The 27496-nt window shown below is 37.4% G+C and overlaps 2 protein-coding genes across 2 annotated transcripts; one reads left to right on the forward strand and one right to left on the reverse strand.

Moving 5' to 3' along the window:
* Positions 1–1866: 1866 nt before the first annotated feature.
* On the reverse strand, positions 1867–3297 carry LOC127959715 (diphthamide biosynthesis protein 3). The gene is made up of 3 exons (XM_052559044.1): positions 3097–3297; positions 2672–2746; positions 1867–2281 (listed from the first exon to the last, which is right to left on the reverse strand). Exons 1-3 carry the CDS (start codon positions 3202–3204, stop codon positions 2207–2209), a joined length of 258 nt encoding a protein of 85 aa, XP_052415004.1. The 5' UTR covers positions 3205–3297; the 3' UTR covers positions 1867–2206.
* A 14862-nt stretch (positions 3298–18159) lies between these two features.
* On the forward strand, positions 18160–26689 carry fhl2b (four and a half LIM domains 2b). The gene is made up of 6 exons (XM_052559040.1): positions 18160–18257; positions 20314–20487; positions 22832–23006; positions 25102–25271; positions 25350–25536; positions 26119–26689. Exons 2-6 carry the CDS (start codon positions 20332–20334, stop codon positions 26268–26270), a joined length of 840 nt encoding a protein of 279 aa, XP_052415000.1. The 5' UTR covers positions 18160–18257; positions 20314–20331; the 3' UTR covers positions 26271–26689.
* The last annotated feature ends 807 nt before the right edge of the window (positions 26690–27496 follow it).

Here is a 27496-nt window from a genome sequence, read left to right on the forward strand (position 1 = left end):
TGTACAAATTGTGAATAAAAACAGAATGCAATGATGTGGAAGTTTCAAATTTCAATATTTTATTCAGAATACAACATAGATGACATATAACGTTTTTAAAGAAAATGTATAATTTTAAGGGAAAAATAAGTTGATTTTAAATTTCATGGCATCAACACATCTCAAAAAAGTTAGGACAAGGCCATGTTTACCTCTGTGTGGCATCCCCTCTTCTTTTTATAACAGTCTGCAAACGTCAGGGGACTGAGGAGACAAGTTGCTCAAGTTTATGAATAGGAATGTTGTACCATTCTTGTCTAATACAGGATTCTAGTTGCTCAACTGTCTTAGGTCTTCTCTGTCACATCTTCCTCTTTATGATGCGCCAAATGTTTTCTATGGGTGAAGATCTGGACTGCAGGCTCGCCATTTCAGTACCCGGATCCTTCCTCTACGCAGCCATGATGTTGTAATTGATGCAGTATGTGGTCTGACGTTCTCATGTTGGAAAATGCAAGGTCTTCCCTGAAAGAGACGATGTCTGGATGGGAGCATATGTTGTTCAAGAACTTGGATATACCATTGATGGTGCCTTTCCAGATGTGTAAGCTGCCCACATGCACTCATGCAACCCCATACCATCAGAGATGCATGCTTCTGAACTGAGCGCTGATAACAACTTGGGTTGTCCTTGTCCTCTCTAGTTCGGATGACATGGCATCCAAGTTTTCCAAAAAGAACTTCAAATTTTGATTAGTTTGACCACAAAACAGTTTTCCAATAGCCACAGACCATTTTAAAGGAGCCTTGGCCCAGAGAAAATGCCTGCACTTCTGGATCATGTTTATATATGGCTTCTTTTTTGACCTAAAGAGTTTTAGCTGGCAAAGGTGAATGGCACGGTGGATTGTGTTCACCGACAATGTTTTCTGGAAGTATTCCTTAGCCCATGTTGTGATTTCCATTACAGTAACATTCCTGTATGTGATGCAGTGCCGTCTAAGGGCCTGAAGATCACCGCATCTAGTATGGTTTTCTGGCCTTGACTCTTACATACAGAGATTGTTCCAGATTCTCTGAATCTTTGAAATATTTTGCCCTGCAGATGATGATAACTTCAAACTCTTTGCAATTTTTCTCTGAGAAACTCCCTTCTGATATCTTGACTTCTGAGAGACACTGCCACTCTGAAAGGCTCTTTTTATACCCAATCATGTTGCCAATTGACCTAATAAGTTGCAAATTGGTCCTCCAACTGTTCTTTATATGTCCATTTAACTTTTCCGGGCTCTTATTGCTACCTGTCCCAACTTTTTTGGAATGTGTAGCTCTCATGAAATCCAAAATGAGCCAATATTTGGCATGACATTTCTAAATGTCTCACTTTCAACATTTTATATGTTATCTATATTCTATTATGAATAAAATATAAGTTTATGAGATTTGTAAATTATTCCATTCCTTTTTTACTCACAATTTGTACAGTGTCCCAAGTTTTTTGGAATCGGGTTTGTACAGTCACTAATCCTGAGTTTTAACATTCAGGGGTATGTAAACTTTTGAACTGTTTCATCTCTATAAATTCAGCTACTATTTTGTGGACTATATAAGTGACTGTTGAGTAAAAATGTGCCACATAAAAAAAAAAAAAGCAATTTCCCTCTTATTTTTTCTAAAGTATTAACATTTTGCAAATTCTGCATAGCATGTCAATTTATAACCTTAAGTATATTATGGGGAAAAAAGTGTGTAATTATCTGATTCAATATTTTAATGCTGAGCATATATAGGTGAGCAAAACTATTCCATATTTTTCAAGGACTGGAAATTCGTTTTAAACATCGCTTGCTATCATGAAAAATTAGACAGAACCAAAAAACCACCCCATTGACAATCAAGAGGTAATTTAATTATTTCAGTATTATAGTATACAAGTCTTTATACAACGTAATCAAACTCCAGATGTTCTAAATTCCTGAACATGTATTTTCAAGCAAAAACAGAGCATATTTTTTAAAAGGTTTTTATTTTATTTTTTTAAATAAATAACTTTAACAGAATAGTAACTTGTGTGCAAAATCTTGGTACTAAATGTATCAAGTCCATGTGGTCAGTATCCTTACAAAAAATCTGCATATGGAGTGAGTAACTGTAAAATGACAGATGTGCGTATAAGTCCATTATCAGAGCAAAGGATCGGGTCAAGAGTCATGTCGATGTCTATCTCTCAACTCTGGGCCAGCTCCAGTTTGTTTTCTAATGTTTTTGGTGCTTCAATTACTTCTCCACACATGAACTGCTCCTACAACAACAACAAAAATATTATATATTTTAGACTTGGACTAACATAACTAACATAAACTAACATGATTCTGAACACAATTGTCATAGTTTAGCTCAACCTTTAAAACAGATCAAAATGGATCAGAGATCATTAAGTAATCACAGTAACAGAATACTTGAGAATGTAATTTTAAGGTCTTTCTAAATAATTTTATCTCAGCGTTAATTTTGTATCATTATACAAGAAAACATACAATAAACAAAATTTGACAAAAAGGACAAGGCATTATTTCTACAATAAATCTATAACATTAATAATCATATGGTTACAAAATGAGCAAAACAAAAATAATCAGGCCAAGTTGTCTATACAAAAACAGCCCACCAGAACACACTAAACATAGATTACCTTATCATAGATTACTTTAACTATAAGTGAGCAACTCGGACAGGTGGCCACTTCTTCACCATTCTCAAGATCCTCCTGAAAAACAGAAGTAGTTTCCCCTTGACAAAATACTATTTAGTATTAAAAATGTTCTAAAAATATTTGCCACTTAGTTATACACTGACACCTCCTGAGTCAATACACACATCTACATTATTAAATAACTAAAGTGGCTGTTTCTTTTTTCTGGCTTATTCGTAGGACAGTTTTTTTGACTATTCCAAAAAGTATCCACTAAAAGTAAAAATGATTACACAAATTCAAATAAAACTCTACATACAAATTACATATAAATATACAAGTTATACATTTAAGAAAGCGATAATGTTAAGTTATGACTGTCTTAAGTTACATTCTGATCCTCCAATAGAAAAACACTTTCTTGCCTTCGTTATCGCGAATCTGTCGCCACATGGACAAGGAAAATAATATGTTTCTGTTTCATCATCATACTCAAAATCTTCGATTTCAACCTCGTCGTGAAATACCGTCATTCTAGATTAGTTACTAGTTAGACGTCCTCCCCGGCGCTTTTCAACCATAGATAGGCTGTAAAAAAAAAAAAAAAAAAAAACCCGGATACAACATGCGCCCGCTGTGACGTACTGGCGCACAATTTTGACGCTTGTCAACCAGCGAATTACAACAAAAAGCTGTTCACCGTTTAGCCACCAGGTGGTGACAAATGTCTATCCACCTAACGTCTCGCAACAAGTCTCGAGTAATTACAGTTTGAGCAAATTAAATAGATTTCTGGATGTTAACATTACAATTGACCTCGACTGGGGTTTTCAGTACACGATGAAACAATGCAAACAATTATTATTCAGTCATATACAGGTATGCAGACATACTTTACTTCCCAATGCAGGTTGGTTCCATTTGCTTTTTCCATTTGAGTCACTAAGTTAGGTTATGTTGGAATAGCATGCTAGGAATAGCCTATCATACCTAATATTTCTGCAGTGTATGTGTACTGTGTAAAGACTGCAAATCTATATGCAAGAAGCACCCAGATGACATAGCCTACTGTGTTTGCTAAAAGTGTTCTATTGGAGTATAATATTCCAATGCAATGCACTGGAATGTATTAGGCATTCAGTCTTGTATTTAAGGTCTCACAGATAACTGCAAGGAATATCAGCCACGATCTTTTAAAAAAATTTCATTCATTAATTAGTTTCTGCTATATAAAAATGTAAACAGTAAACTGGATTACACGTATCAGTAAATATCCAAGTATTTAATTTCAAATATATCCTTGTTCACTTGAATCACATGTACCCTAAACAAGACATAAGAACCTAGACCACATTTATTTTTTGGCATCAAACACATAAATACTTGGTCACACGTTTTTACTACTCCTTTGTGTGTGTTTTACTACTCCTTTGTGTGTGTTTCCAACAATGTTGTAATTGTTGGAAAGACCTTAGTTTTGTATTGAATTAGATTTTACAAATTCAAGCTTTCATTTACAGTTAAGTGAGTCTCCATGACTTAACTTGAGTAAAGGCTCAGAGACAAGCATTCATCCTTGTAATGAAAATGGGATTCATTGGTCAAATAGATTTGAGCTATTGAGGAGATAAAAGAGGAGAACAAGTTTTTTCTAGACCTGGTTTTATGAGGTCATGGAAAGAATTTGATATAAAAAATTTAAAAGCAAAATACTGACTATTAATGCTTTATTTGAGAACTATCTGGAACAAAAAGCAATATTCCGCAAAAGGACATTGTAGCAAAATGCAGCATTTTTTTTCAGTACAAATAGGATATGCCCTTATATAAAGCTAAATTAGGCTTGCACAGCGGCAATAACTGTAACAAGAAATTTCCTGTAATTTTAAATGTTTTGGCCTATATATCTTTGATTGACTGCCTGTGATCTTGATAAGATATAGTTTATGATAAGTCTATAAACTGCTATATATTTCTGCTTCCTCATTTCGAAATGGAAAACTTTTACCAGGCCACTCAGGACTGCACATCCATATAGTCGTAACACAAAACATGTTACCATCTCAGAAACCAACCACAAGTTGTCCAGTTCATCACTTGAACAGGCACATTACTGACAAAGGACATTAATGAGGGCGCCCTTGTGCAGAAAGTCCACAATTGAGACTCATAGAAGTCATAAAACCCTTATATAAGTCATTAATCCCTTATATTGACAAAGATAGCCAGTTATCCCTGTACTTGAATAAAACAGATATAGGCGTTTTGACTGAGGAAACTTGAAGACAATAAACATACAATATACAGTCATGCCCACAAATATTGGCACCCTTGGCAAATATGATCAAATAAGGCTGTGGAAATTAATCTGCATTGTTAACTTTTGATGTTTTATTTGAAAAATTCACAAAAATGTATCGTTTCATTGGATAATAAGAAATTAAAATGGGAGGAAATATCATTATGAAATAAATGTTTTTCTCTAATACACATTGGCCACAATTATTGGCACCCCTAGAAACTATTATGAGTAAAATATCTCTGAAGTATATTCCCATTCATATTCACAATTTTGAGCACTCCAGCATGATTATAAACATGAAATTATCCAGCCATTGCTTCCTGTTTCACAGAAATATAAAGTGGAGGGGAAACAAAGCCCAAATGCCCTTAATCATCCATCACAATCAGAAAAACCAAAGAATATATTTCTGATGTGCAGCAAAAGATGATTGAGCTTCACAAATTGGTAAAGTGGCTTTAAGAAAAGAGCTAGAGCAGTGACAATTCCCATTTCCACCATCAGGACAATAATTAAGAATTTCCAATCAACAGAAAATTTTTGAAAACTGCCTGGAAGAGGTCGTGTGTCTATATCGTCCTAATGCATGGTGAGGAGGTCAGTTTGAGTGGCTAAAGACTCTCCAAGGATCACAGCTGGAGAATTGCAGAAAATAGTTGAGTTTCTGGTTCAGAAAATCTTAAAAAAATTGTCAAACAGAACCTACATCAACACATGTTGTTTGGGAGGGTTTCAAGAAAAATTCTCCTAGCTCATCCAAAAACAAACTAAAGCATATTCACTGGCTTCTATGATCAGATGAAACTAAAAATGAGCTTTTTAGAAGTAAACACTCAAGATGGGTTTGGTGAAAACAGGGATAAAAAGTACTCCATGTGTACAATGAAATATACAGCTGTATTTTTGATGTTGTGGGCCTATATTTCTGCTGGAGGTCCTGGACATCTTGTTTAGACACATGGCATCATGGATTCTATTAAATACCAACAGATAAAAAATCAAAAAGTGACTGACTCTGTTAGAAATCTTATAATGGGCCATGTTTGGATCATTCAACCGTACAATAATCCAAACACAAACCTCAAAAACAACACCGAAATGGGTCACTGAGCTCAAAACCAAGCTTCTGCTATAGCCATTCCAGTCCTCTGACCTGAACCCTACAGAAAATGAGAGGAGTGAACTGAAGAGGAGAAGCTGGGGATCTGAAGGGTCTGGAGTGATTCTGGATGAAGGAATGGTCTCTGATCTCTTGTCAGGTGTTCTCTAACCTCATCAGGCATTATAGGAGACAGTTTTGAGCTGTTAAACTGGCAAATGGAGGTTTAAAAAATAATTCAATAAAAGGGTGCCAATAATTGTGGCCAATGTGTATTAGAGAAAAACATTTATTTCATAATGATAATTCCCCCCATTTTAAATTCTTATTATCCAATGAAAGGATACATTTTTGTGAAATTTTCAAATAAAACATCAAAAGGATTAACTGAGACGGGCAACCCAGAGTTAGAGACCTCAGCTCATCAGGAGATGGTATAGCAGGACCACTCCTTCCCCCGGACGAGGGCCGGGGGAGTATCCTTTGTTCTCGTTTTCTTTTTGTTTCCGCCACTGGCCCTGCGCCCGGTGGTACCCAAACCTTCACTAAAAGAGCTGTTTCCTCTACCTCCAGGTCCCAAGAGGCCACGAACGACAGTCGGCGACGGGGTTCCTCGCTGCTCTTGTTCTCCTCTCCCCTTGCCAGTTTCCATGCAAAAGCCGGTTCAAGAACGCTTAGCCTTCTCATGCCCTCTTTGCTACTTGGAGTCAGACGAGTGCCCGCACTCTGCCCCGGGCTGTCTGCTCCACCACGCTGCCCCACTGTGAGTACGCCTGTTGTCCCCTTGACCCCGCTGGTTTGGTTCCTGGGAGCCTGGCTAGAGCTCCCCAGGCCTTCCCTCTGGCTCATCCGGACACTCAGGCTCGGCTACGCGATTCAGTTTGCCCGGCGTCCCCCCAGGTTTCGAGGTGTCCACGCGACGATGGTGGGCAAAGATGCCCCTGTCATGCGTGCAGAGGTTGCGACCCTGCTGACAAAGGGAGCGATAGAGCCGGTCCCTCCAGCCGACATGAAGTCCGGCTTTTACAGCCCATACTTCATAGTACCCAAGAATACAGGTGGGTTACGGCCAATCCTGAACTTGTGTGCCTTGAACCGAGCTCTGCACAGACTCATGTTCAAGATGCTAACGCCCAAGGGCATTTTCGAATGCATTCGTCCGATGGATTGGTTTGCAGCGATCGACCTGAAGGACGCGTACTTTCATGTCTCCATTCTTCCTCAACACAGACCGTTTCTTCGGTTTGCTTTCGAGGGGCAGGCATATCAGTACAAGGTTCTCCCATTCGGGTTGGCCCTGTCTCCCCGCATCTTTTCGAAGGTTGCGGAGGGAGCCCTGGCTCCTCTCAGGGAACAAGGTGTCCATATCCTCAACTACCTCGCCGACTGGCTGATCCTAGCTCACTCTCGAGAGCAGTTGTGCGAGCACAGGGATCTGGTGCTCAGACACCTCGCCCGACTGGGTCTTCAGGTCAACTGGGAAAAGAGCAAGCTCTCCCCTGTGCAGAGGATCTCTTTTCTCAGTATGGAAATAGACTCGGTCGCCATGTTCGCGCAGCTTATGAACGAGCGTGCGCAGTCACTGCTGAATTGCCTGAAACAATTCGAGGGCAAGAGAATGGGAAGAGAAAAGAGAATAGGCTCCTGGGGCATATGGCGTCCGCGGCGGCGGTCATACCGCTCGGGCTACTCCATATGAGACCACTTCAGCACTGGCTTCACGACCGAGTCCCGAGATGGGCATGGCAACAGGGCATGCTCCGAGTGACCATCACTCCGGCCTGCCACCGATACTTCACCCCGTGGTTGGACCCCTCATTTCTATGGGCCGGTGTGCCCCTAGAACCGGTGTCCAGACATGTTGTTGTGTCAACAGATGCCTCTGCCACGGGCTGGGGTGCCATGTGCAATGGGCATGCTGCGTCGGGCTCCTGGACAGGACTCCGACTTCAGTGGCATATCCATTGCCTCGAGTTGCTAGCAGTACTTCTTGCTCTGCACCGCTTCAGGGCCCTGCTGAAGGACAAGCACGTTCTGGACAACACTGTGACCGTAGCGTACATCAACCGTCAGGGTGGTCTACACTCCCGCCGCATGTCGCAACTCGCTCGCCATCTCCTCCTGTGGAGTCACAAGCATCTGAGGTCGCTTCGTGCCATTCACATTCCGGTCAATCGTGCAGCCAACGAGCTCTCACGGCAGCAGTCTCACCCCGGGGAATGGAGACTCCACCCCGAGTCGGTTCAGCTGATTTGGGAACACTTCGGAGATGCTCAGGTAGACCTGTTTGCCTCTCCAGAAAATTCCCACTGCCAGTTGTTTTACTCCCTGACCGAGGGCACCCTCGGCACGGACGCCCTGGAACACAGCTGGCCGCTGGGCCTGCGCAAGTATGCGTTTCCCCCAGTGAGACTTCTTGCACAGACGTTGTGCAAGATCAGGGAGGACGAGGAGCAGGTCCTCATGGTTGCGCCTTTTTGGCCTGGCCGGACCTGGTTCCCCGACCTTGTACTCCTCGCAACAGCCCCTCCCTGGCCAATTCCTCTGAGGAAGGACCTTCTTTCTCAGGGACAGGGCACCCTCTGGCACCCACGTCCCGATCTGTGGAACCTACATGTGTGGGTTCTGGACGGGTCACGGAAGGTTTAGGTACCTTGCCACCACAGGTGGTAGCTACCATCACTTCAGCTAGAGCCATGTCCTCTTCATAACTTGGTGTTCTTCACAGCGTGAGGACCCCTGGAAATGTCCGGCCTGGGTACGTGCCCATAGTTCCCACCACTCCTTTTAGGGATCAGGTGGTGAACTTGCAAACGCTGCCCCCTGGAGGAGGCAGACCCAGCCCTGGTGCTGCTCTGCCCAGTACGTGCGCTCCGCACCTGCGTGGACAGAACTCGGTGCCTTAGGACCTCAGACCAGCTCTTTGTCTGTTACAGAGGCCAGCAGAAGGGAAAGGCTTTCTCCAAGCAGAGGTTATCCCACTGGATAGTGGATGCTATTGTCCTGGCTTATCAGGCTCAAGACCTGCCATGCCCCCTGGGGTGAGAGCTCACTCAACTAGGTGCGTAGCTTCCTTCTGGGCGCTGGCGCATTTGCAAGATTTTATAATCTCTGTGTAGAGCCCGTGTCCTCCTGGGTACCCGCCCCTTCGGGCCAGTAAGGACCTGCTCAGTGTCAATCCGCTTGCTGCACCATTCCACTCCGTGGACTGGATGCGTGCGCTATTCCCCTCAGGTGAGTTCCTCAGTCAGAACCCTTGGTTCCTCCAGCACTGTTGTCCAACACTTGCGTACATGCCCTTTGGTCAGCCCTGTGTGGGACTAGGTGCCTCCATGTGTCATGATTCCCCTTTTCTGGGTAATCCCACGCGTGTATGGCCATAGTAAGTCTCTCCGCAGCATGTGTCTTTCCCTTGGCAAGCCCCTTGCCGGCTCTGTCGTTGAAACTTCCACCCTGCGGGCTGGGTACCTCAGAGTTCTTATGTATCACCACCTTGGTATATACCTGCCTTCTGTAAGTCCTCCCACGGGCAGGCAGCCTGCTAGCATATGTCCAGCTGGAATATGCCACCCAGTGTATTCTGTGTGAGCTATAGGCCCTCACTCGTGCTGGCCTCTTGACAGAGTGCTATCACTCACACGAGTTGCTGGAAGACAGCCATGTGGCATTTTGTAAGGTACCCCATTCGTAACGTCGAACGTGACCGGCTGAAAGGGAACGTCTTGGTTACTTTTGTAACCCTCGTTCCCTGAAGGAGGGAACTCTAATATGCATTATACAAAGCCAAGATGAAAAGACAAAAAACTATCTAAACTTTTCTAAAGACAGTAAGTTCCCCTCAGATATAAATTGATATAAACTACCCCTAAATTAATTGTGGTTTGTTTAGCATCTCAACTGTTTTGAATCGTAACATATTTTAATCGATTTTTAACCAGCTAGCAGCAAATTGTTATATCTGTAAATGCAATGCTATCAACAGCATTTATCACTGTACAGAATACTATAAAAATTGCTATCATATGATCTGTCTTGCCACATTAGCCATTGGAATGGCTCAAATCATGGCATGTATTTGGAAAGAGTCATGCAAAGAAAGAAACAGAAGAACTTTTAAAAACATATTAATGCTACTCAAGTTAATACATTTCAGTGTATTCAGTATTTTTTATTTTTTTTTGGTTTCATTTATTAATTTTTCAGATTTTACTTGCTGTCATGTAATCTACAGTATAATTTCTTACCATATTGACGATTGTGATTGCTCAACCAGTATCATGTGGTTTGAAAGAGTCATGCAAAGAAAGAAAGAGAAGGCCATGTTAAGTAATACATAGATTTTTAGAATAAAAAAATTTATGTTGCACTTTAACACAAGTTAATGCCGGTTTTTGACATTGTCACATGACGTTGCTTACTTACCATTTTTACCATTGCGATGGCTCAAACCAAGTTATGTAGAATGGAATGTTTGCATGGAAAGAGAGAAAGAGAGAGGAACATGCAGTTCCTCAAAAATGCAGTGATTTTCCAGAATATTAGAAAGAAAAAAACATTCAGATTGGATTTGCCTTTTATTGCTGCCCATGATGTTGTTTACCATTATGGCAGATCAAATCGAGGCAGGAAGATGTAGAGCTATTATCATGTTTGCCATTGTCATGGCTCAAACCATGGCATGTAGTTGAAAACAATCATGCAAAGAAATAAACAGAGAAGAATATGTTCAGAAATTTCGTGATTTTCCATAATTAAAGATTCATGCTTCACTTTAAGTGTTTAATGTATTCATTTATATTTTTTATAGAGATTTACCTTCATAAATAGACATATTGTTGGTCCTATTCAAACACACAAGCGACTACTGCTGTTCAAGGCCATGACATCACAAAAGTAGCAGAATATTCAAGTTTGAATCAATTACAACTTCTATTCTACTCAGTATTCTATTCGAGACTATCACCTGTAAACATAACAAAAGTGACTAAAGTAAAGTAAAGTAAAGTAAAGTTTTTTTTTTTTATGGAAAATAATTTCTTTATGTCTTAAAATGGCTTGAATGTAACCCTAAGGGTGTTACATTGAGAATGCAGAACTATGAATATGCAAATTAGTCCCTGCCACCACAGAATAACTTTCACTCAGATAACGCTGTAGTAAATGTTATACAATGGCACTGACGATCGTGGATTAACAGTTATTGCTATGTTATTCATTGATGTTTTGAGAATTAAACCATGAGTTAATGTATTCAAATTCTTAATGGATAGAAGTGTAGGAAGCAACAGTACAAACCTCATTCAGAACTCATTCTGTTATAATCAATACTGATTATATTGATTCCTCATTCCATTATAGTCAGTGAAGGTCTACATGGCAAAATGAATCTCTTATTTACATTGTCTACATCTTGTTTTATAAGGAGAGGTTTCACAAGCTTGTATTAATCAGCATTAAACAAAACTCCAGCGTTTTGAGCGATGAAAACACCTATGATTGGCCATTGAGTTGAATCATTGGCTATACATTACTCATTGCTGCAAAACCACGTTGAAAATAGAAACCTTCGACCAGATATGAAAAGCACCAAACCAGACATTGTAATTGGGCACATCATGTTTGTGATGCAGGAATGGTTCAAAATGCATTTCCTAGATTAGTTGCCTCTTCTGTTTTTTTTTTTTTTTTTTTTGCTATGAATGGTAAGAGTGACAAGAAAGGGTAACACTTTACAATAAGGTTCTATTTGTTAACATTAGTTAATTACATGTACTAATGATAGAAAATACTTTTAAGGCAATTATTAGGAATTAGCCTAATGCTGATTCCATCATTTGCAGATGCTCAAAAGGCTTTCTTTCTTTTTTAGCACATGTGCTTTAAGCTTATTTTCTGCTCCTGGGATGGAATGTTTCGCAGAATCATTTCTAGCGCTTCTGTGTACAGAGTATACAAACACAGAGGACAGTTGTTTAAGGTGAAAAGCATAAGAAGACATTCTAAAATAAATGCATTAACTGGTCAGCAGGAATTAGTTTGTGAATTAAGACCTGCATGGGAAAACTTCAAACACTTGGTTAAAAACTCATTTATCAAAATGCTATTAACTACAAAAGCAATGCTTGAGAATCTTAAATTGACAAATTTTTCCAATTTAAGAACACTTAAAGGTGATATGCACAAGTAACAAACACAAGTTCGTCTTGGTGCATCAACCAAATATTAAGCCACTCTTTAGAGATCTAACAATTCACGAACACAGATGTAAAAGTAGAGAATCATTTATGGTTACTTTTATTCTACTTTTCTGAATTTATTTGAGCAAATTGTTAATACTACCCTGGAAAAACTCTGATGTTCTTTTAAAGAATTTCAATGCAATTAAAAGTATCGTCATTAACCTTGCTTTAATCATTAGAAAACCTTCTTAAATCTTTCAGAGAGTGTAGAATTTTTTCAAATGCTTCATGTAGTTTAGACCTCAGACCTTTTAGTTTTGTCATGTGCCCCGGTTAACAATTAAGCATCAGTACTAAGTTAACACAGACGTTTAAGTAATCATGATGTCTGTTCAAGTCAACATGTAAGTCTGCCCCCTGCATAACTCAATATGTGCACACAGAACAGGAAGGAACTGGTTAATGTAATGTTATTAGTAAATTAACGTAGTTGTGGGAAACATTCATAAATACTTTAAAATGAAGGGATTAAACATAGTGTGCTTTCGAGCTATGTCAAGGGTTAGAAGATCAACCAAACAAATGTAACTTAGCTGGTAGTCATTTGTCTGAGATTATTATGTATCCAACCAAGAGGTTAATGATAGAGAATGCTGTGCAATAATTGGTTTCCCTGTGTGAGACAGCTGTTTATATTTTATATATAAGGAACCATCTATCCTTTATGAGAAACACATACTGCATACTACTAAACAATTATTTCTCACTTTTAATGAGCATGTTCTTGGAGCGATATGAATTGGTTTACATACAGTCGTATTAAATATTTTTCTCAGTATTAATGTAAGCAAAACAAAAACAGGTTTTGGTGTTTATTATGTCTCTCAAATTGTCCGAAGACCCACAAGCATCATATATATATATTTACATGACTACAAGACATATTCAGTCAACATATAATTTTGTAAAAGCACATCTGCCAGCAAAATATATCCGAATGTAAGATTGGGCCAATTAAAAAAAAAAAACTGTGTTTGTATGGGAAAACACAGTTCCTTTGACCTTTCTAATTCACTTTTAATGAGTAACCAGATGGTATTGTGGTGATATTAATTTAGTTTGTTCCAAAAGAAATCCTATACTTTATCGAAATCACTATAATGAAATTACATGAATGGTCAATTATATAGACCGTAGCAGGTCAGTGCTATTTTAAGTTTAAGAAACAGCAGTTGCAACATAAAACTGCAAAAAAAAAAAAACGGCAGTGAACATGGAAAAAATATGCATAAGCCTAAATGTGCTTCTTTCAAAAGTCTCATGACACTATAAAGTTTCAGGGAAAAAAAATGAATGTCATGAGTATCTAAACCTCTCCTAACTTAATTTGCTTTGACTCCAGATAGTGCTTATGGTACTCTACAGGACCCAGAGATAAATGGAGAAAACTACAACTCTAATGATGTTATCCTGTGTACGTAAAATGTACCAAAGTCTAAGTTAATTGCAGCTTGCTGTGTTAAGTTGTAAGCTGTGGAATTTTGTACAGCCACTGAGAAATTTGGATACTGTTGTTGGACTTCAGTGGTCTCTTACACAGAGCCTCTAAAGGGGGTCCATTTCATGCGTCAGAGACCTCTTGTATGTGCTGCCTCTGATGAGTAGCAACATTATGTTCCAAAATAAAAGATAATACGGTTGCTGCAAACCTCAGTTGCCCGAACAGCAGATCACAGGTGGTCATTCAGGACACATATTGCATAATGTGAGTTAAAAACATCAGTTATCATGAATAAAGTCATAAAAAGTGAATTTTCACAAAAATAGACAGCAAAATTGGATATAAAGATTTTCATGCCATGTATAAATAATTCAAATGGAATAGACAATGTTTGTACTGTTGATACGCATGGTGGTTGGACTTCTGAATTGATTACTTTCAGGTGGTTTTGGATGGCATTTTAGATGTATGCTGCATAATAAACTTAAAAATATTTAAAAGGAATTTCCCAAGATACATGGGACATTACTTATCATAAAAGAGTGACATAACACAGAAAAGTATATCTACATACTGTAAATGGACAAAATCATGTGTGTGATCCTTTTCCCTTTTTCCTCTAACTTATGTTGATGTGTCCTTGTTATAGTGTAAATACCCAAATAAGTCCTGAGTAGCATTAATTAACAGATTTAAGGTTAAGTTTGGTGTGTTGTTAGTCACTAGTATTTTTTTTTTAATCATTATTATAGTATGTGTAACGTGTAACAAGAACCATACACTCTTAAAAATAAAGATTCCAAAATGGAGTTTGTGTAGCAGTGCAATAGAAAATCCATTTTGGGTTCCTTAAAGTACCTTTTAGTGAAAGTTCTTAACCTTTTTTTCTTAGAGTGAATTATATTGGAATAGTGAAGAATATTTAAATATTAAAGAAAAAAAATTGATGTTCGCGGATTTGACCTACAATTTTTTTTTTTTTCAAGAGACCATACAGCCTCAAATTAAATATATTTCTTGGGTATATGTTGTTTTATTGGTGTTTGGCTATTCAGGAAAGAGGGGAAATTGCTTTTTTCATTATTTTCAGTGCTAAAAAAGACTTTTGCAGACTCAGAAGTGAGCTATAATTTATATTTTCAGTGTATCTGAAATACAATTTATCTTTTTCTTCCAGAAATGTTGTAACTTCTCATTTAGGGCCATGAACATGTCTAAATAAGATGTGTTCCAAATTTGAAGTTGATATATAAAAAAAAAAAACGAGGTTCCCATGTAATTTTGTTTTGGCGATATACCAAAACTAGCCACCAGATATCAATCAAACCTCAATGATTTTATTTTATGAATTTTTTCTGTCACAAATGTATATATTTCTTTCTCAATATTACTTATATCTCAAAATAATTGTGAGACTCAAGACTTTTCCAACAATATGTATTTTGTCAAGATTATAAAAAGTTTTGATTCTAAAAGACTGTAATACATTTTGTAAAATGACCCCCCCCCCCCCCACACTAAGGGGGAGGAGCCCACTAAAAGATTTTAAAGAACCATTTCCAAGATAACGCAATGTCCAATTTCACACAGTATGAATTTTGAGGTTTTAAGCTATCAAGTGATATATAATTTATGATGATTGCTAAAACGTGATAGGGAAAGATTAAACAAAAAATTATTTTTGCGACAAAGGTCAGAACTTTTATGATGTGCAGTAGTATGTTTTGAGGTGCACTCTTGTCATAAATTAATCTTTTACTGTTCCTACATAATTTGCAACAAAAACAGTGATAAAACATCTATTTAGGAGTCTTAGACCTTTCCAACGATATATAGTTTGTCATGATTAGATTAGGATTTAACTGTAATATAGTATAGAATACAGTAATATAGAAGTAAACCTCTACCAGTGGGACGGTAACAGTTAAGGGGTTAAAAAATGTGGTTAAACATACAATTTTAAAAATCATACTTTTTATGTAATTTTTTTGGACTGTGTAACAAGTACTGATATATATATTTTCTGTCATACTTAATCCCTTCTTGTTTTTAATAATGTGATATTTTTGGAATTGTATTGAAGGCAATTATGGTCAATTTGAATCGCTCCGTTAAAATCGTACCCAGAAACTGAACATAATAGAAGGGTAAAACAATACTCATATACACACTGAACTGATCTATATCTAAGGCCAGGTGGATTGCATGGAGACGTGTTATAGCCCAAATAACACTGTACTATAAAAGGACATCATATCTTGACATTAACACATCTTTTTTAACTTTGTACACTCTTGTTTGACTGGTCAGATTTGGAAATGCTGGTTGATTTACAGCCAGTGTGATGGCCCAGGAGGATCACTGCTGACCTTATAGTGCTTGAGCTGTACCTCTCGTACTGTAATCTAGACAGTTGCTGGATTTATCCAAGGCCTTATCACTGGGCAGAGAGGATGGCACGGCAGCATCGAGGTGTGCGGCACTGCCAGCCCTGCGTACGTGTGATAATCAGCCTGGCCTGTGCACTTATGGTGGCATCCATGGTTCTGTCATCACATTCTCATGTTGTATTGATGGTATGAACTATCAGCACCTTGAAACCCAAGAAGTTGGGTTTCCCTCTGGTGCACTATTGGGACAATCAGTTAGAAATGCTTAAATGGTTAGTGTATAACTGAAATCTCTCTGATTGCTTTAAGTAACTGAGACTATATTTAGCCAGTGTATCTGACATTGGCTTGCTTTCAAGTTTAAATTGGATTGAAATATGCATCAATATATTTTAATGCTCTTTGGATGGCTTCTGTATTTTGATTCGTTTTGCAAAGGTATTTGTGGTGTCAAAATCACTGTTAGCTGCTTGTTTTGTTAGCGGTTCCTTTTATTAGACAGAGATGGCATAATATCATTTAGACTGATAGCTTTGTTGCACATAAAGTGTACATGAAGCAAATGCACCACACACACACACACACACAAAATCATTAGCAATATAGAATGGTCAAGGCTTTTGTGTAACCTAATTATAAACTGCATCCTCTGGAAATAATAGTCACAGCCAGGGATAAATGACGCATCCATTTGCAATCTGATCATGGGAATTCAAATGTTAACTGATGACTGGCATAACATTTTGGTTATTTAGCCATAAGTACATTTTAGTACCCATGGGAGTGACAGATGAGAATAGGCAAAGTTTGGAGCAAACAGGTGTTGGGACTTACCATCTCATTGTAAACCATCAGCTGCAGTGACGAAAGCCTTCCAGAGTTTCCTTCTATTCCTCCACTCCATCACTAAGCAACTGTACAGTATCACACACAGGCCATTGCTCATACTGTGGCCATAGGGATGGGGAACGAGCCAGGGTGGGGCAGGGGAATCCAAAGGACATGATGGAAAGCCAAATCCTACAAAAGCGATTGTTTTCTTTGTAAATACTCAGGCAAAAGTTAAATGTAGTATTCTGTGGGTATTGTATAGGCAATAAATCCATTCGTGTAGCTCCAATTGTAAAGCATGGCACCAACAATAATTCAATTTCTAGGGTAATAATGAAGTGAATGGTTAAAACTTCTTCTTCTTAAAACTACCTAATCGCCATCTTACAAAAGCCATAGAAAATCCAATGATGGCATGACCTTGAGACATATCGGCACATAACGCAAGAACTAGAAGAAACGCAGCCAGTGTTTGAAAACAAACAAACAAACAAAAAAACTTCTAACCCAACTTCAAACAGTACATAAATAAAAATACCATTATTTTTTTTATTTGTGTGTAAATTTGATGTCTTGCATGTGTAATGAAATGCACAGCATGGACGATTGAAAGAGCATGAATGATTTAAATAAGATGCCGATTGTTAGAAATTCTACACAAGTGGGTTTAATATTAGGTGGGAAAATTCAGAACATGCGGATTTCCTGTTTGATCACTTTGAACTTTGCAGTGTATACAGTAATGAATAGATCAGCAATGCTGATCATCAGTTGTGTTTTGAAATTGATGCTAGTGTGTTGGCATCACAACAGGCTCAAGAACTAGACTTCTTTAGTCCTAGAAGGAAGAACTAGACTTCCTTCATCATAAACCATGGGTCGAACTTATTTTGTTGATAAAAGAAGACTCGTTGCTTAACGTTCTGGTGTAACATGGTCTTTACAGTTTAAAAGACAACTTTAGGATGAGAATGTGAGTGCCCTGTATGCTGTAATGATTAAATGCACATCAGTTCAAGAAAATACATGCATGGCTCCACTGGATTGAGAGGAGATAAATATTTGCTGTTACGTATGTATTATACTGTAATATGCATGTGTGCACTGTGAAGTACTGGCTTAGAAGTTCCTATGTATTTATAGTTCCTGATAAACTGTCCAACCCATTTCAATCACCCCATTGCCCCTTCAAAAGGGGGAGTAATCCAATAAAGAGGAGCACAGGAGTCGCTCCTCCATCTCTCTTTCAAGAACCAAAGACACACACAGCACATCACAGGACAGGCAAGTCATACTTCTCTTCTCTTCTCTTCTCTTCTCTTCTCTTCTCTTCTCTTCTCTTCTCTTCTCTTCTCTTCTCTTCTCTTCTCTTCTCTTCTCTTCTCTTCTCTTCTCTTCTCTTCTCTTCTCTTCAGATTTGACCTATCATCTTTTTTCCCCACTAATTCCACCCACATTAAGCCTGTTGCTTTATATTAGCATCTAGAATGCTGTACTGAAGCTCAAATCTGCAACTTGTCTTTCTGCACTAAAATTTCACATTCTTTTTTCAAGAAAGTATCTGCCCATAATATCATTTTCGATTCATATATTGCATTTATTCATGAACTGAATTGAATTTCTATTGTCTTTATTGTTTTATTCTTTCAATTAATATACTCTAAAGAATTCTATTTTGAATTCTATTCTGTTTTGTCTGTTCAGAAGAATTTGAAATTATTTTCTGACTATCCATGCACAGATGGTTTACTTTCAGGCATTGTAATAGAATAAATAAAGACATAGAATAAATCCATCAGACTATGGATTTGTTGTTAAAAGTATTTTAAAACTAACATTACAAAACGATTACCAAGGCACATATGAGCATTTTGTTTGTATTTTTAAATACATGTGGTCTCCATCCTCTAGGTTTGAGATTTATGGAACAAGCAGTGTTTAAGTACTGGTATTTTTTTTTTTTTTTTTTTTGGTTACTAGTTGGCATGGGGATAAATAAATGTGTCAGGCATCTCCACAGCCACCTGTCATTCCTTTATCCAGTTATGGCTGAAAGGTTCCACACACAGAGGCCTTGTTGTAGTCTTTAATTAGCTGCACATTTCACTTTATCACTCTTGGTTAAAATGGAAATGAAAGTACTTCACATGACTCAAAAGATTCTCCAGCTAAGCCCCTGTTTGTGTCATTCTTATTTAATCCCTTTATGTGTATAACTGTCTGTTTGAGACTGTAGGGAGAATGAGGGAGATATGTCTCTTTACTGATAGTCAGGGACACACTAGGGACATCTGGTGCCCAGTGTTGGTGCCAGCCAGCCAGGCAGACACATCTAAGAATCCATTCAGATACAACAGTGTGATCTGACAAATGTTCACAGTGCAGATTTAACTGACACCATTACTTTTCTGTGGGAGTCATGCAGTATATAAAGGAGTCTATTAAGTTATTATGAAGGTCACAGTGACCTCTAACACTTTTACCATAGTGCATGATTTGTAAAATAAAATTAATCAGGTTTACATCACATAACTAGCTGTATGGACTACATTTCCGAAATTGTAAACTTGCTCTGTAGATCACCCGGTATGCCTACATTTTGCATTTAAGATGTGAAACACAAATCATGACACTTCATGACAGGGTTCAAAGACTTGTAGAAGTAAGCTAAAATGGTAAATGTGTTTTTAGCTTGTTTGATTTAACATCATTGGTTAGGTTTAGGGTAGACTTTGCTATAGATGGTATGTGAGGCACTCCCTGGACATTTCATTTCCAAACTGCCACAATTTGTACAATAAACAGCATAAAATGGTAATATCAAATATGTACTTAGGAAACTAAGGATTTTTTTAACTTTTGAAAAATGTAATCTTAAAGTAAATGTAAAAGCGATTGAACAATGAATAGTGAAGAAAATTGTCTTTCACTTTACCAAGTTTCCTGAAGTGACTCAAGTGAAGTTTTCTGAAGTGAAAGATGTGATTTATAGAGTCTTTTATTGTGTTTGACTGAGACTCATTGAGAAAATAAGCCACAAGTTTGGTGTAGAGCTCAGAATGGGTAAGCATTGTGTTCACAAAAGCCAGTCTGGACAGAGTTCTGAGGGATAACGCAGGAATATTAGCAGGGCTTTACTGAGGGAGACACAGCAGCTGTGACTAATACATTGGCATGCCTTCCGCTCTTTCTTTAGAAAGTTTGTGTCATGTAGTTAGCCTTTATCTAGCAGATTTTAAGCACTGGTATTATAGGCCTACAAGTATATTTTCATGCTTAATGACACCATTTTCAATGACCTCCTCAACCTGTCCACATTTAAAGCACGTTTATCTTTTAGGAATTGTTTGAATCCAAGATGGCAGAACGCTATGACTGCCACTACTGCAAGGAGTCTTTGTTCGGGAAGAAGTATGTTCTGCGTGATGAGAATCCATACTGTGTGAAGTGTTATGAGAGCCTCTACTCCAACACCTGTGAGGAGTGCAAGAAACCCATTGGCTGCAACAGCAGAGTATGTTAATCTTCACATTTTCTATGTTCACATACCGTACAAAATGTTTCAAATACAAAACCCCTGGAGCTTCCATTGACACAGTACATTTTATAATACATTTAGTATTTAAAGATAGAGTTATTATTAATACTGATTTAAAATGTACTTTAAATCAAACTTTTGAAAGTGCCCTTTTTAAGAGTATACTTAAGTGTGTCAAAACAGTGATGAAAGTCTACTCTCTTTAAATCAAGTAGCATTTTATTCCATTAATATTATAAACAATTACAGTTTTTAAAAGTATACTTTTTTTTAGATTTCAAAAACACTACAAATGCACATTCAGTATGTTTAAATGAACTTCTTTTTCAAGAGTGCTTCAACTTAAATAGCAGAAATTATTCAGAAATATGCATTATTTTCCATTACATCCATTAGAATGATAGTTCTAGCAGACTGTGCACCATATCGCTCAGAACTCAGTACCTAGAGCGACAGGTCTAAAAGTGCAGAATATTTGACAATTTTTATTTAGTAACACAGTGATTTGGAGCTTTGTGTGACTGAGCTCTGAAAGCTGAGAGATCACCATAGCGGTGGGGAGTCATGGAGAATGAACGCCAGCTCATGCACTCTGGACTGAAGCCAGCAGGAAGTTAGTGTTGGAGAGTGAGTCCAGAACCAAATAAAGAGACCAGATTCACCTTGGTGATGGAAACATCCATTGCCATTTCAAAGAATATTTTAAACTTTTATCAGCTTTAAATAATTTTTTAATTTCAGATAAAATCATTTCAATATACATTTTCAGTAAAATTTAGCTGTTATAGCTGTTCTATTTTAAGGGCAGGATATTGTAAAGGCAAGCATAACATTACTATTGAACTGTGGGTTAGGGATAGGAACAAACTCTGAAAGCTAATATGTTAAAGAGATAGATTATCCAAAAATGAAAACGCTGTCATCATTTACTCATCCTTCTCCATTCCAAACCATCTAGGAACACAAATTAAGATATTTGAAATGTCATTTTGAAATCACACTGAAAGCCCATGCAACTAAAATTGACACGTTGTAAAAGGTACAAAAAAATCGGTATTTAAAATTATAAAGGCCTGAATTCAAGTTAATTAACTTCTTTATTCATGCAGAAAAAAAAGATACAAAAATTTTCACTGGTATGGTGTACCATTATGTACCATTTAGGTAAAAATGTGCATCTTTAGGTAAAAAAGATACAAAGGTGTACTTTTAAAAGGGAACCACCCCAGTGACAGCTTTTGTACCTTTTTTTTCTGAGGGTGTTACTTTTTGAAGCATTAACATTTTGGTTGTGTAGGCTTTCAATGAATGAACACAAATTATAAGTGTGTGTGGATGTCTATGGGTTTGGAGCAACTGGAAATAATGGCAAAATTTACATTTTGGGCTAAACTATCATTCCAACTCAATGCTATGGACCTGTGCTATAGAGATGAATCATGCCACAAGTTGAGCAGCTTATAAATTATATTTTTTTTCATTGCAGATGATAAAACGCGCAAAAAAAAACAAACAAAAAAAAACACCCATTTGCAAATAAATGAGGGGAAACAAAATAAGAAACATGCTAGCGACATCATAGCACAGTGCTACAAGCCACTCAGAACACTTAAGCCACAGCATAGCAATGCCCTAAAGAGAAGAAAATTACATACGGTATATAATAGTGTATTATAGTAAATATTACAGATGATATATAAGGACCGTAATGGTATACTTTAGAAGTACTTTCCCATCCCTTATTTTGCTATAGACATGTGGTACTCTTCTCTACAGGCTTCTGTGACTTTCTATCATTAGCGTCACATTACATGGTCATTAGTCCTGATGAGGAAGATGTCACCAGTCTGGAGGACAGGCCTGGGGTGGAGTCACATCTGTGTGGCCTGTCCTTGGCCCAGTTAGCTGCTCCCCCCTCTAGTCGCAGGCAATCAGAATGACCTCATAGCACAATGGGCCAGCGATTCAACAAGCACACACTCTCTCACTCCAAATTGGTGGATAATTAAAGCAATGGTGTCATAAACTGCTCCTGAGGTGGGCTGCGTTCACAGCACGGGACAGACTCTCACTTATGTACTCCTATTGGCAGATCACACTGCGATTGGTCGCAGACAGCAGCACCTGCGGCTCTCATTGGCGAGTGACCTGCTGTGAAGCTGACATTGAGGAACACTTTACCCTCCCGCTCTCCCTAATTAGCTGTTCAAAGGCTGAAAAAGGGCACTGAGGCCAAGCACAGTCACCCTTAAACCCACATTTAATGCATGTGAGACAATGCAAGTCCAATTTGTCCATACCTGTATGCTTTTGTCCTCAGGATCTGTCTTATAAGGACCGTCACTGGCATGATGACTGTTTCCACTGCTTCAAATGTCACCGTTCTTTGGTGGACAAGCCATTCTCCACCAAGGACGAGCAGCTACTGTGTACTGAGTGTTACTCCAATGAGTATTCCTCTAAATGTTTTGAGTGCAAGAAGACAATCATGCCAGGTAAGTAAAATATTTGCTTTAACTTTTCCTTTCACATAATGATACATTCGTCATAATAAGACTATAAAAATATTGCGTTGGACAGCAGCTAATGACATAATAGCAATAATTAACTTAAGTATGGGAGTGCTGAGAAATTGAATGGATCAATTTCAAGGGATAGTATGGTACACAAAAACCATTTATTCACTCATGTCATCAGTTTTTCTCCCTTACGTCATTCCAAACCCATATGACTTTTATTTATCTTCCACCAAAGTTCCACTAAAACTCTGACACTTAACAAATGTATATAGGCCTAGACATTGTAAATGTAATTCATATGAACTGAATTGTTTAATCCAAATCTTCTGAAGAAGTTTCAAAAGATTTAATATTGGTTTAACGTTAACATTAATCAACATACATACCTGGGCCACAAAACCAGTCATAAGTCGCACAGGTATATTTGTAGCAATAGCCAACAATACATTGTAGGGGTCAAAATTATACTGATCGACCGGATAGGAACCAGAATAAGCCGGTTTTCTGCATTAAACATTAAATATTGCTGTTTACCATGAGAAAAATGATGCAATATGGATGTGCACATGCACAGTAAACATGGCAGGAAAATCTGATGGGCAGGAACTTATATATACGATAATTAGGAACCATCAATAGTTTCAGTCAAATCAAAGCCACAGCCGAAATGTTTTGTGTCTCCAAGCAAGTTTTCGTTACTGAATGAATCTACGACTTTGAACAAATTAAGTGAGTCAGTAACCCATTCATAAAGACAATAGTCACTTTTCTAGTTTCTGAATGAATCATCCATTTGAACGAATCTGTTGAATGAAGTACTAAATGACTCCACCTACTGGTTTGGTTTCATATTTAATACTATCTTTGCATTTTCCCCCTGAAATTTTCACTTATTTGTATGTTAAAAAATATTTAAAACATGAATCTTATAATACTCTTTATGCATTCGAAAATTTGCAGTGTTAATGCATTTATGGCACATCAGCTTCATCAAAGAATCTCTGTAAATACATCTAATGCCACTTCAGATGCAACTTCTGTGTTTCCTGCAGTATAAAGATGGAGTTTATTTTGTAATTCATTTTATTTTGAGAGTTGTTTAAGTGAGAGAACATCTGTAAACTGTCCATATGGGGGAATGTAATATTTAATAATTTTTATTATGTTATAATAATTTTTAATAATTTCAGTTTTTTTGTTGTTGTTTGTTTGTATAGCTTATGCTGTCAATTTAGAAAGAAAATTGGAATCTGCAAAAATCGGTATCGGCCAAGAAAAGAAAAGAAAAAATTGGTGCATATAGTCAAAATTATACATTTTTCTTTTATGCCAAAAATCATTAAGATATTAAGTAAAGATCATGTTCCATGAAGATATTTTGTAAATTTCCTATAGTAAATATCAAAACCTAATTTTTTATTATTGATATGCATTGCTAAGAATTTAATTTGGACAACTTTACAGGGAAAATTTCAACCCTTATGACTGGTTTTGGGGTCCAAACTCGCATGTGACCAGTGACAGCTCAACTGTTGCACTTACCACAATAGAACAAACCATATTGGTTCTCGGAGAGGCTAAAACATGCTTGCATGATATGTGAAAACTCAGAAATTCATTGTATTTCTTTCACAGTGTCTTTATCAACTCTTTTATGTTTTAATGTTTTGGTGGAATGGACTTTCAATGGAGGCACACTTTTTTTTTTTTTTGCTTTAAGTTGCTTGTACAAAATAGCATAGTATTGTACAATTAAGATATAATACATAATGACTGAATTTACAGCACATTCATTAATAAAACCAAACCAAAAACAGCAAAAACACACCTGATGCACATTCTCTATTAATCATTTTGTAAATGTAGAGTTAAGAACCGTGTTGAATTGTATGCATAAATGGTAAATACGAACTTTCCCAGTATGTGCATGAACCATAGCTAAATGAAGACATAATTTTCATTTTTGGGTAAACTAACCCTTTAACACATAGGTTATAATCCCTTCTCGCTATTATCCAGCCAAGTTATGTAATACTTACTTGTTTGTATGCATTTTTCTCTATTTCTCCAGGCTCCAGGAAGATGGAGCATAAGGGGAACAGCTGGCATGAGACCTGCTTTACCTGCCAGCGCTGTCAGCAGCCTATTGGAACCAAGAGCTTCATTCCTAAGGACAACAATAACTTCTGCGTGCCCTGCTATGAGAAACAATTTGCACTGCAGTGTGTGCACTGCAAGAAGGTAAGAACCACAATGCAACATTTTACATTGAATAAAAAGTATTATACTTGACATCACACCTTTATCACTTCTTCTCAGCCAATCACCACTGGGGGTGTGACCTACCATGACCAGCCATGGCATAAGGACTGCTTCTTGTGTACTGGCTGTAAGCAGCAGCTCTCTGGCCAGCGCTTCACCTCTCGGGATGACTTTCCCTATTGCCTCAACTGCTTCTGCAATCTGTATGCCAAGAAGTGCACTGCCTGCACCACCCCTATTAGTGGTATGAGCAATAAACACATTTACATCTCCTTATATTTGGAAGGTGCTTATCAGGACCAAATAGAACCTAAACACATTTAATATCTTTGTGCATAAAGTTGTGATGAAACAGAATAGTGACAGATCTTTTCAGTCTACATTGTGACATATATCTAAATAAAACAGAGATTAATACTTTATTTCTTTATTACAAAAAAAACATGTTTTTTTTTCAGTGAAAGTGAATCAGGTTTTTTTTGTATATTACTTAGATTACTTTGGATTTATGTCATTTTGGAGCTTTTGATGGGCTAATTGAATTCTAATGTTAAATTCTAAAGTTTATTATATTGGGGGGGGGGGGAAACATATTTTTTTTAATTTTACTTTTTGTGTTTCATGGAAAAAAAGAAAGTCCTACAGGTTTTGAATGACATAAGGTTGAGTAAATAATGATTGGATTATTCTGGTGGACTTTCTGACCTCAAGACCTGTATGAGTCTCACAGTAATCTTCTTGTCCGCACTTTAGCAAACAGTAGTCATATCTCCCATGATATTACTATCAGAGTCTTTGTTATTTGTTACTGTCATATCCTTTACAGGTCTGGGAGGCAGCAAATACATCTCCTTTGAAGAGAGACAGTGGCACAATGACTGCTTCAACTGCAAGAAGTGTTTGGTGTCCCTGGTGGGCCGTGGCTTCCTGACGGAGAGAGATGACATCCTGTGTCCTGACTGTGGCAAAGACATCTGATCAGACAGCGCAGCACTGCAATTCCTAACATTTTATTCTTTTACTAAATAGCTTATATTCTTAAGAGTTCGATAGCAAAGCTTTCATCAAAGGTAATATACGTATTTGTCTAATAAAAGTTATCTTTAGATAATTAACTTTTAAAGGGGACTGTGCATGCTAAAGCCTAAAATTATTATAATATTGTGTCATGATTTTGTGGTCTTTAGCCAAACCAAAAGAAACATATGCAGTGTGAAATAATTTTTATTTTAGATATAGAGACATAAAGGACAAGGAATGTTACATTTTAGTATACTTGCCTGTGTTACCTTTTTTTTTTGTGACTAACATTGGTTTTGACTCATCAATCAATATATATCATTTATAGCCTGTGTGAAGAATTTGCTGGAGCACATAATAAACTTCTTGAAAAGACATTCATGTAAGGCTCAGTACTGCTTACAGGAGATTGCTATTATAAAAAAATGACTCACATCCAATGCATTTCGTCTAAATATACCTCAGCTGTTCTTTCTCACCTTTCAGTGAAACCCATAACAGAGCCCAAAGGTTTGATTCATCACGCATCTGTCTCTGTAGTATTAAAAGCAATGTAGGTTTATTATACTCAAATCTCACTGGGGGTTGAATTTGGAAATATGGAAAATATTTCATAGATGACAGTTATTAGTAATATTACTATAATGTAAGTTTATTTCACAGAACATGGTAATACTTGCTTGAATTGATGCCAATTCTGACATATTACATGAATAATGAGATTACTCGTGCAGGCAACAAGAAGATAGTGAAAAATTGTAAGATGTTTCCACCCTTACCAAGGAACAATATTAGTATTATTATGTTACCATGGTGGTCTTCAGAGCGTAAACTAGATTACCTGGAGAAGAAGTTGGTTTATAACTCCCTCTTGTGGTAACATTTGTAATTAAAATATCATCTGTTGTACGAAGAAAAATGCCCGATTCCTCAATCACATAAACTTAACGTTACGTCTTTGTAGTAACCTTAGTTGTAGTCCATATTTAGGGACTTTTTTTCCAAAAACATAACGGAACTCACAAACAAATAAAATAATGACATCAGAGTTCACGTTTGATGTTATGTTGGTTATGTTGTAAAATAAAATGTGAATCGAAACCGTTAATTATTAATAATAATAATAACAGTAATTGGAAGTGCCGAAGGAGCCCATAACATGAAAGTGCGGATGTTTCCTGTTA

This window comes from Carassius gibelio, chromosome B6 (genome assembly GCF_023724105.1).
Source record: "Carassius gibelio isolate Cgi1373 ecotype wild population from Czech Republic chromosome B6, carGib1.2-hapl.c, whole genome shotgun sequence".
NCBI classification, from domain to species: Eukaryota; Metazoa; Chordata; class Actinopteri; order Cypriniformes; family Cyprinidae; genus Carassius; species Carassius gibelio.

Excerpts from the sequence above, each read along its gene's own strand:
- fhl2b (XM_052559040.1), top strand. The coding sequence starts at position 20,332 with ATGGCAGAACGCTATGACTGCCACTACTGCAAGGAGTCTTTGTTCGGG. Across the intron at positions 20,488-22,831 it reads CCATTGGCTGCAACAGCAGA|GATCTGTCTTATAAGGACCG; the intron begins GTATGTTAATCT and ends TTTTGTCCTCAG. Across the intron at positions 25,272-25,349 it reads AGTGTGTGCACTGCAAGAAG|CCAATCACCACTGGGGGTGT; the intron begins GTAAGAACCACA and ends ACTTCTTCTCAG.
- LOC127959715 (XM_052559044.1), bottom strand. The coding sequence starts at position 3,204 with ATGACGGTATTTCACGACGAGGTTGAAATCGAAGATTTTGAGTATGAT. Across the intron at positions 2,747-3,096 it reads ACAGATTCGCGATAACGAAG|GAGGATCTTGAGAATGGTGA; the intron begins GCAAGAAAGTGT and ends TCTGTTTTTCAG. Across the intron at positions 2,282-2,671 it reads TTAAAGTAATCTATGATAAG|GAGCAGTTCATGTGTGGAGA; the intron begins GTAATCTATGTT and ends TTGTTGTTGTAG.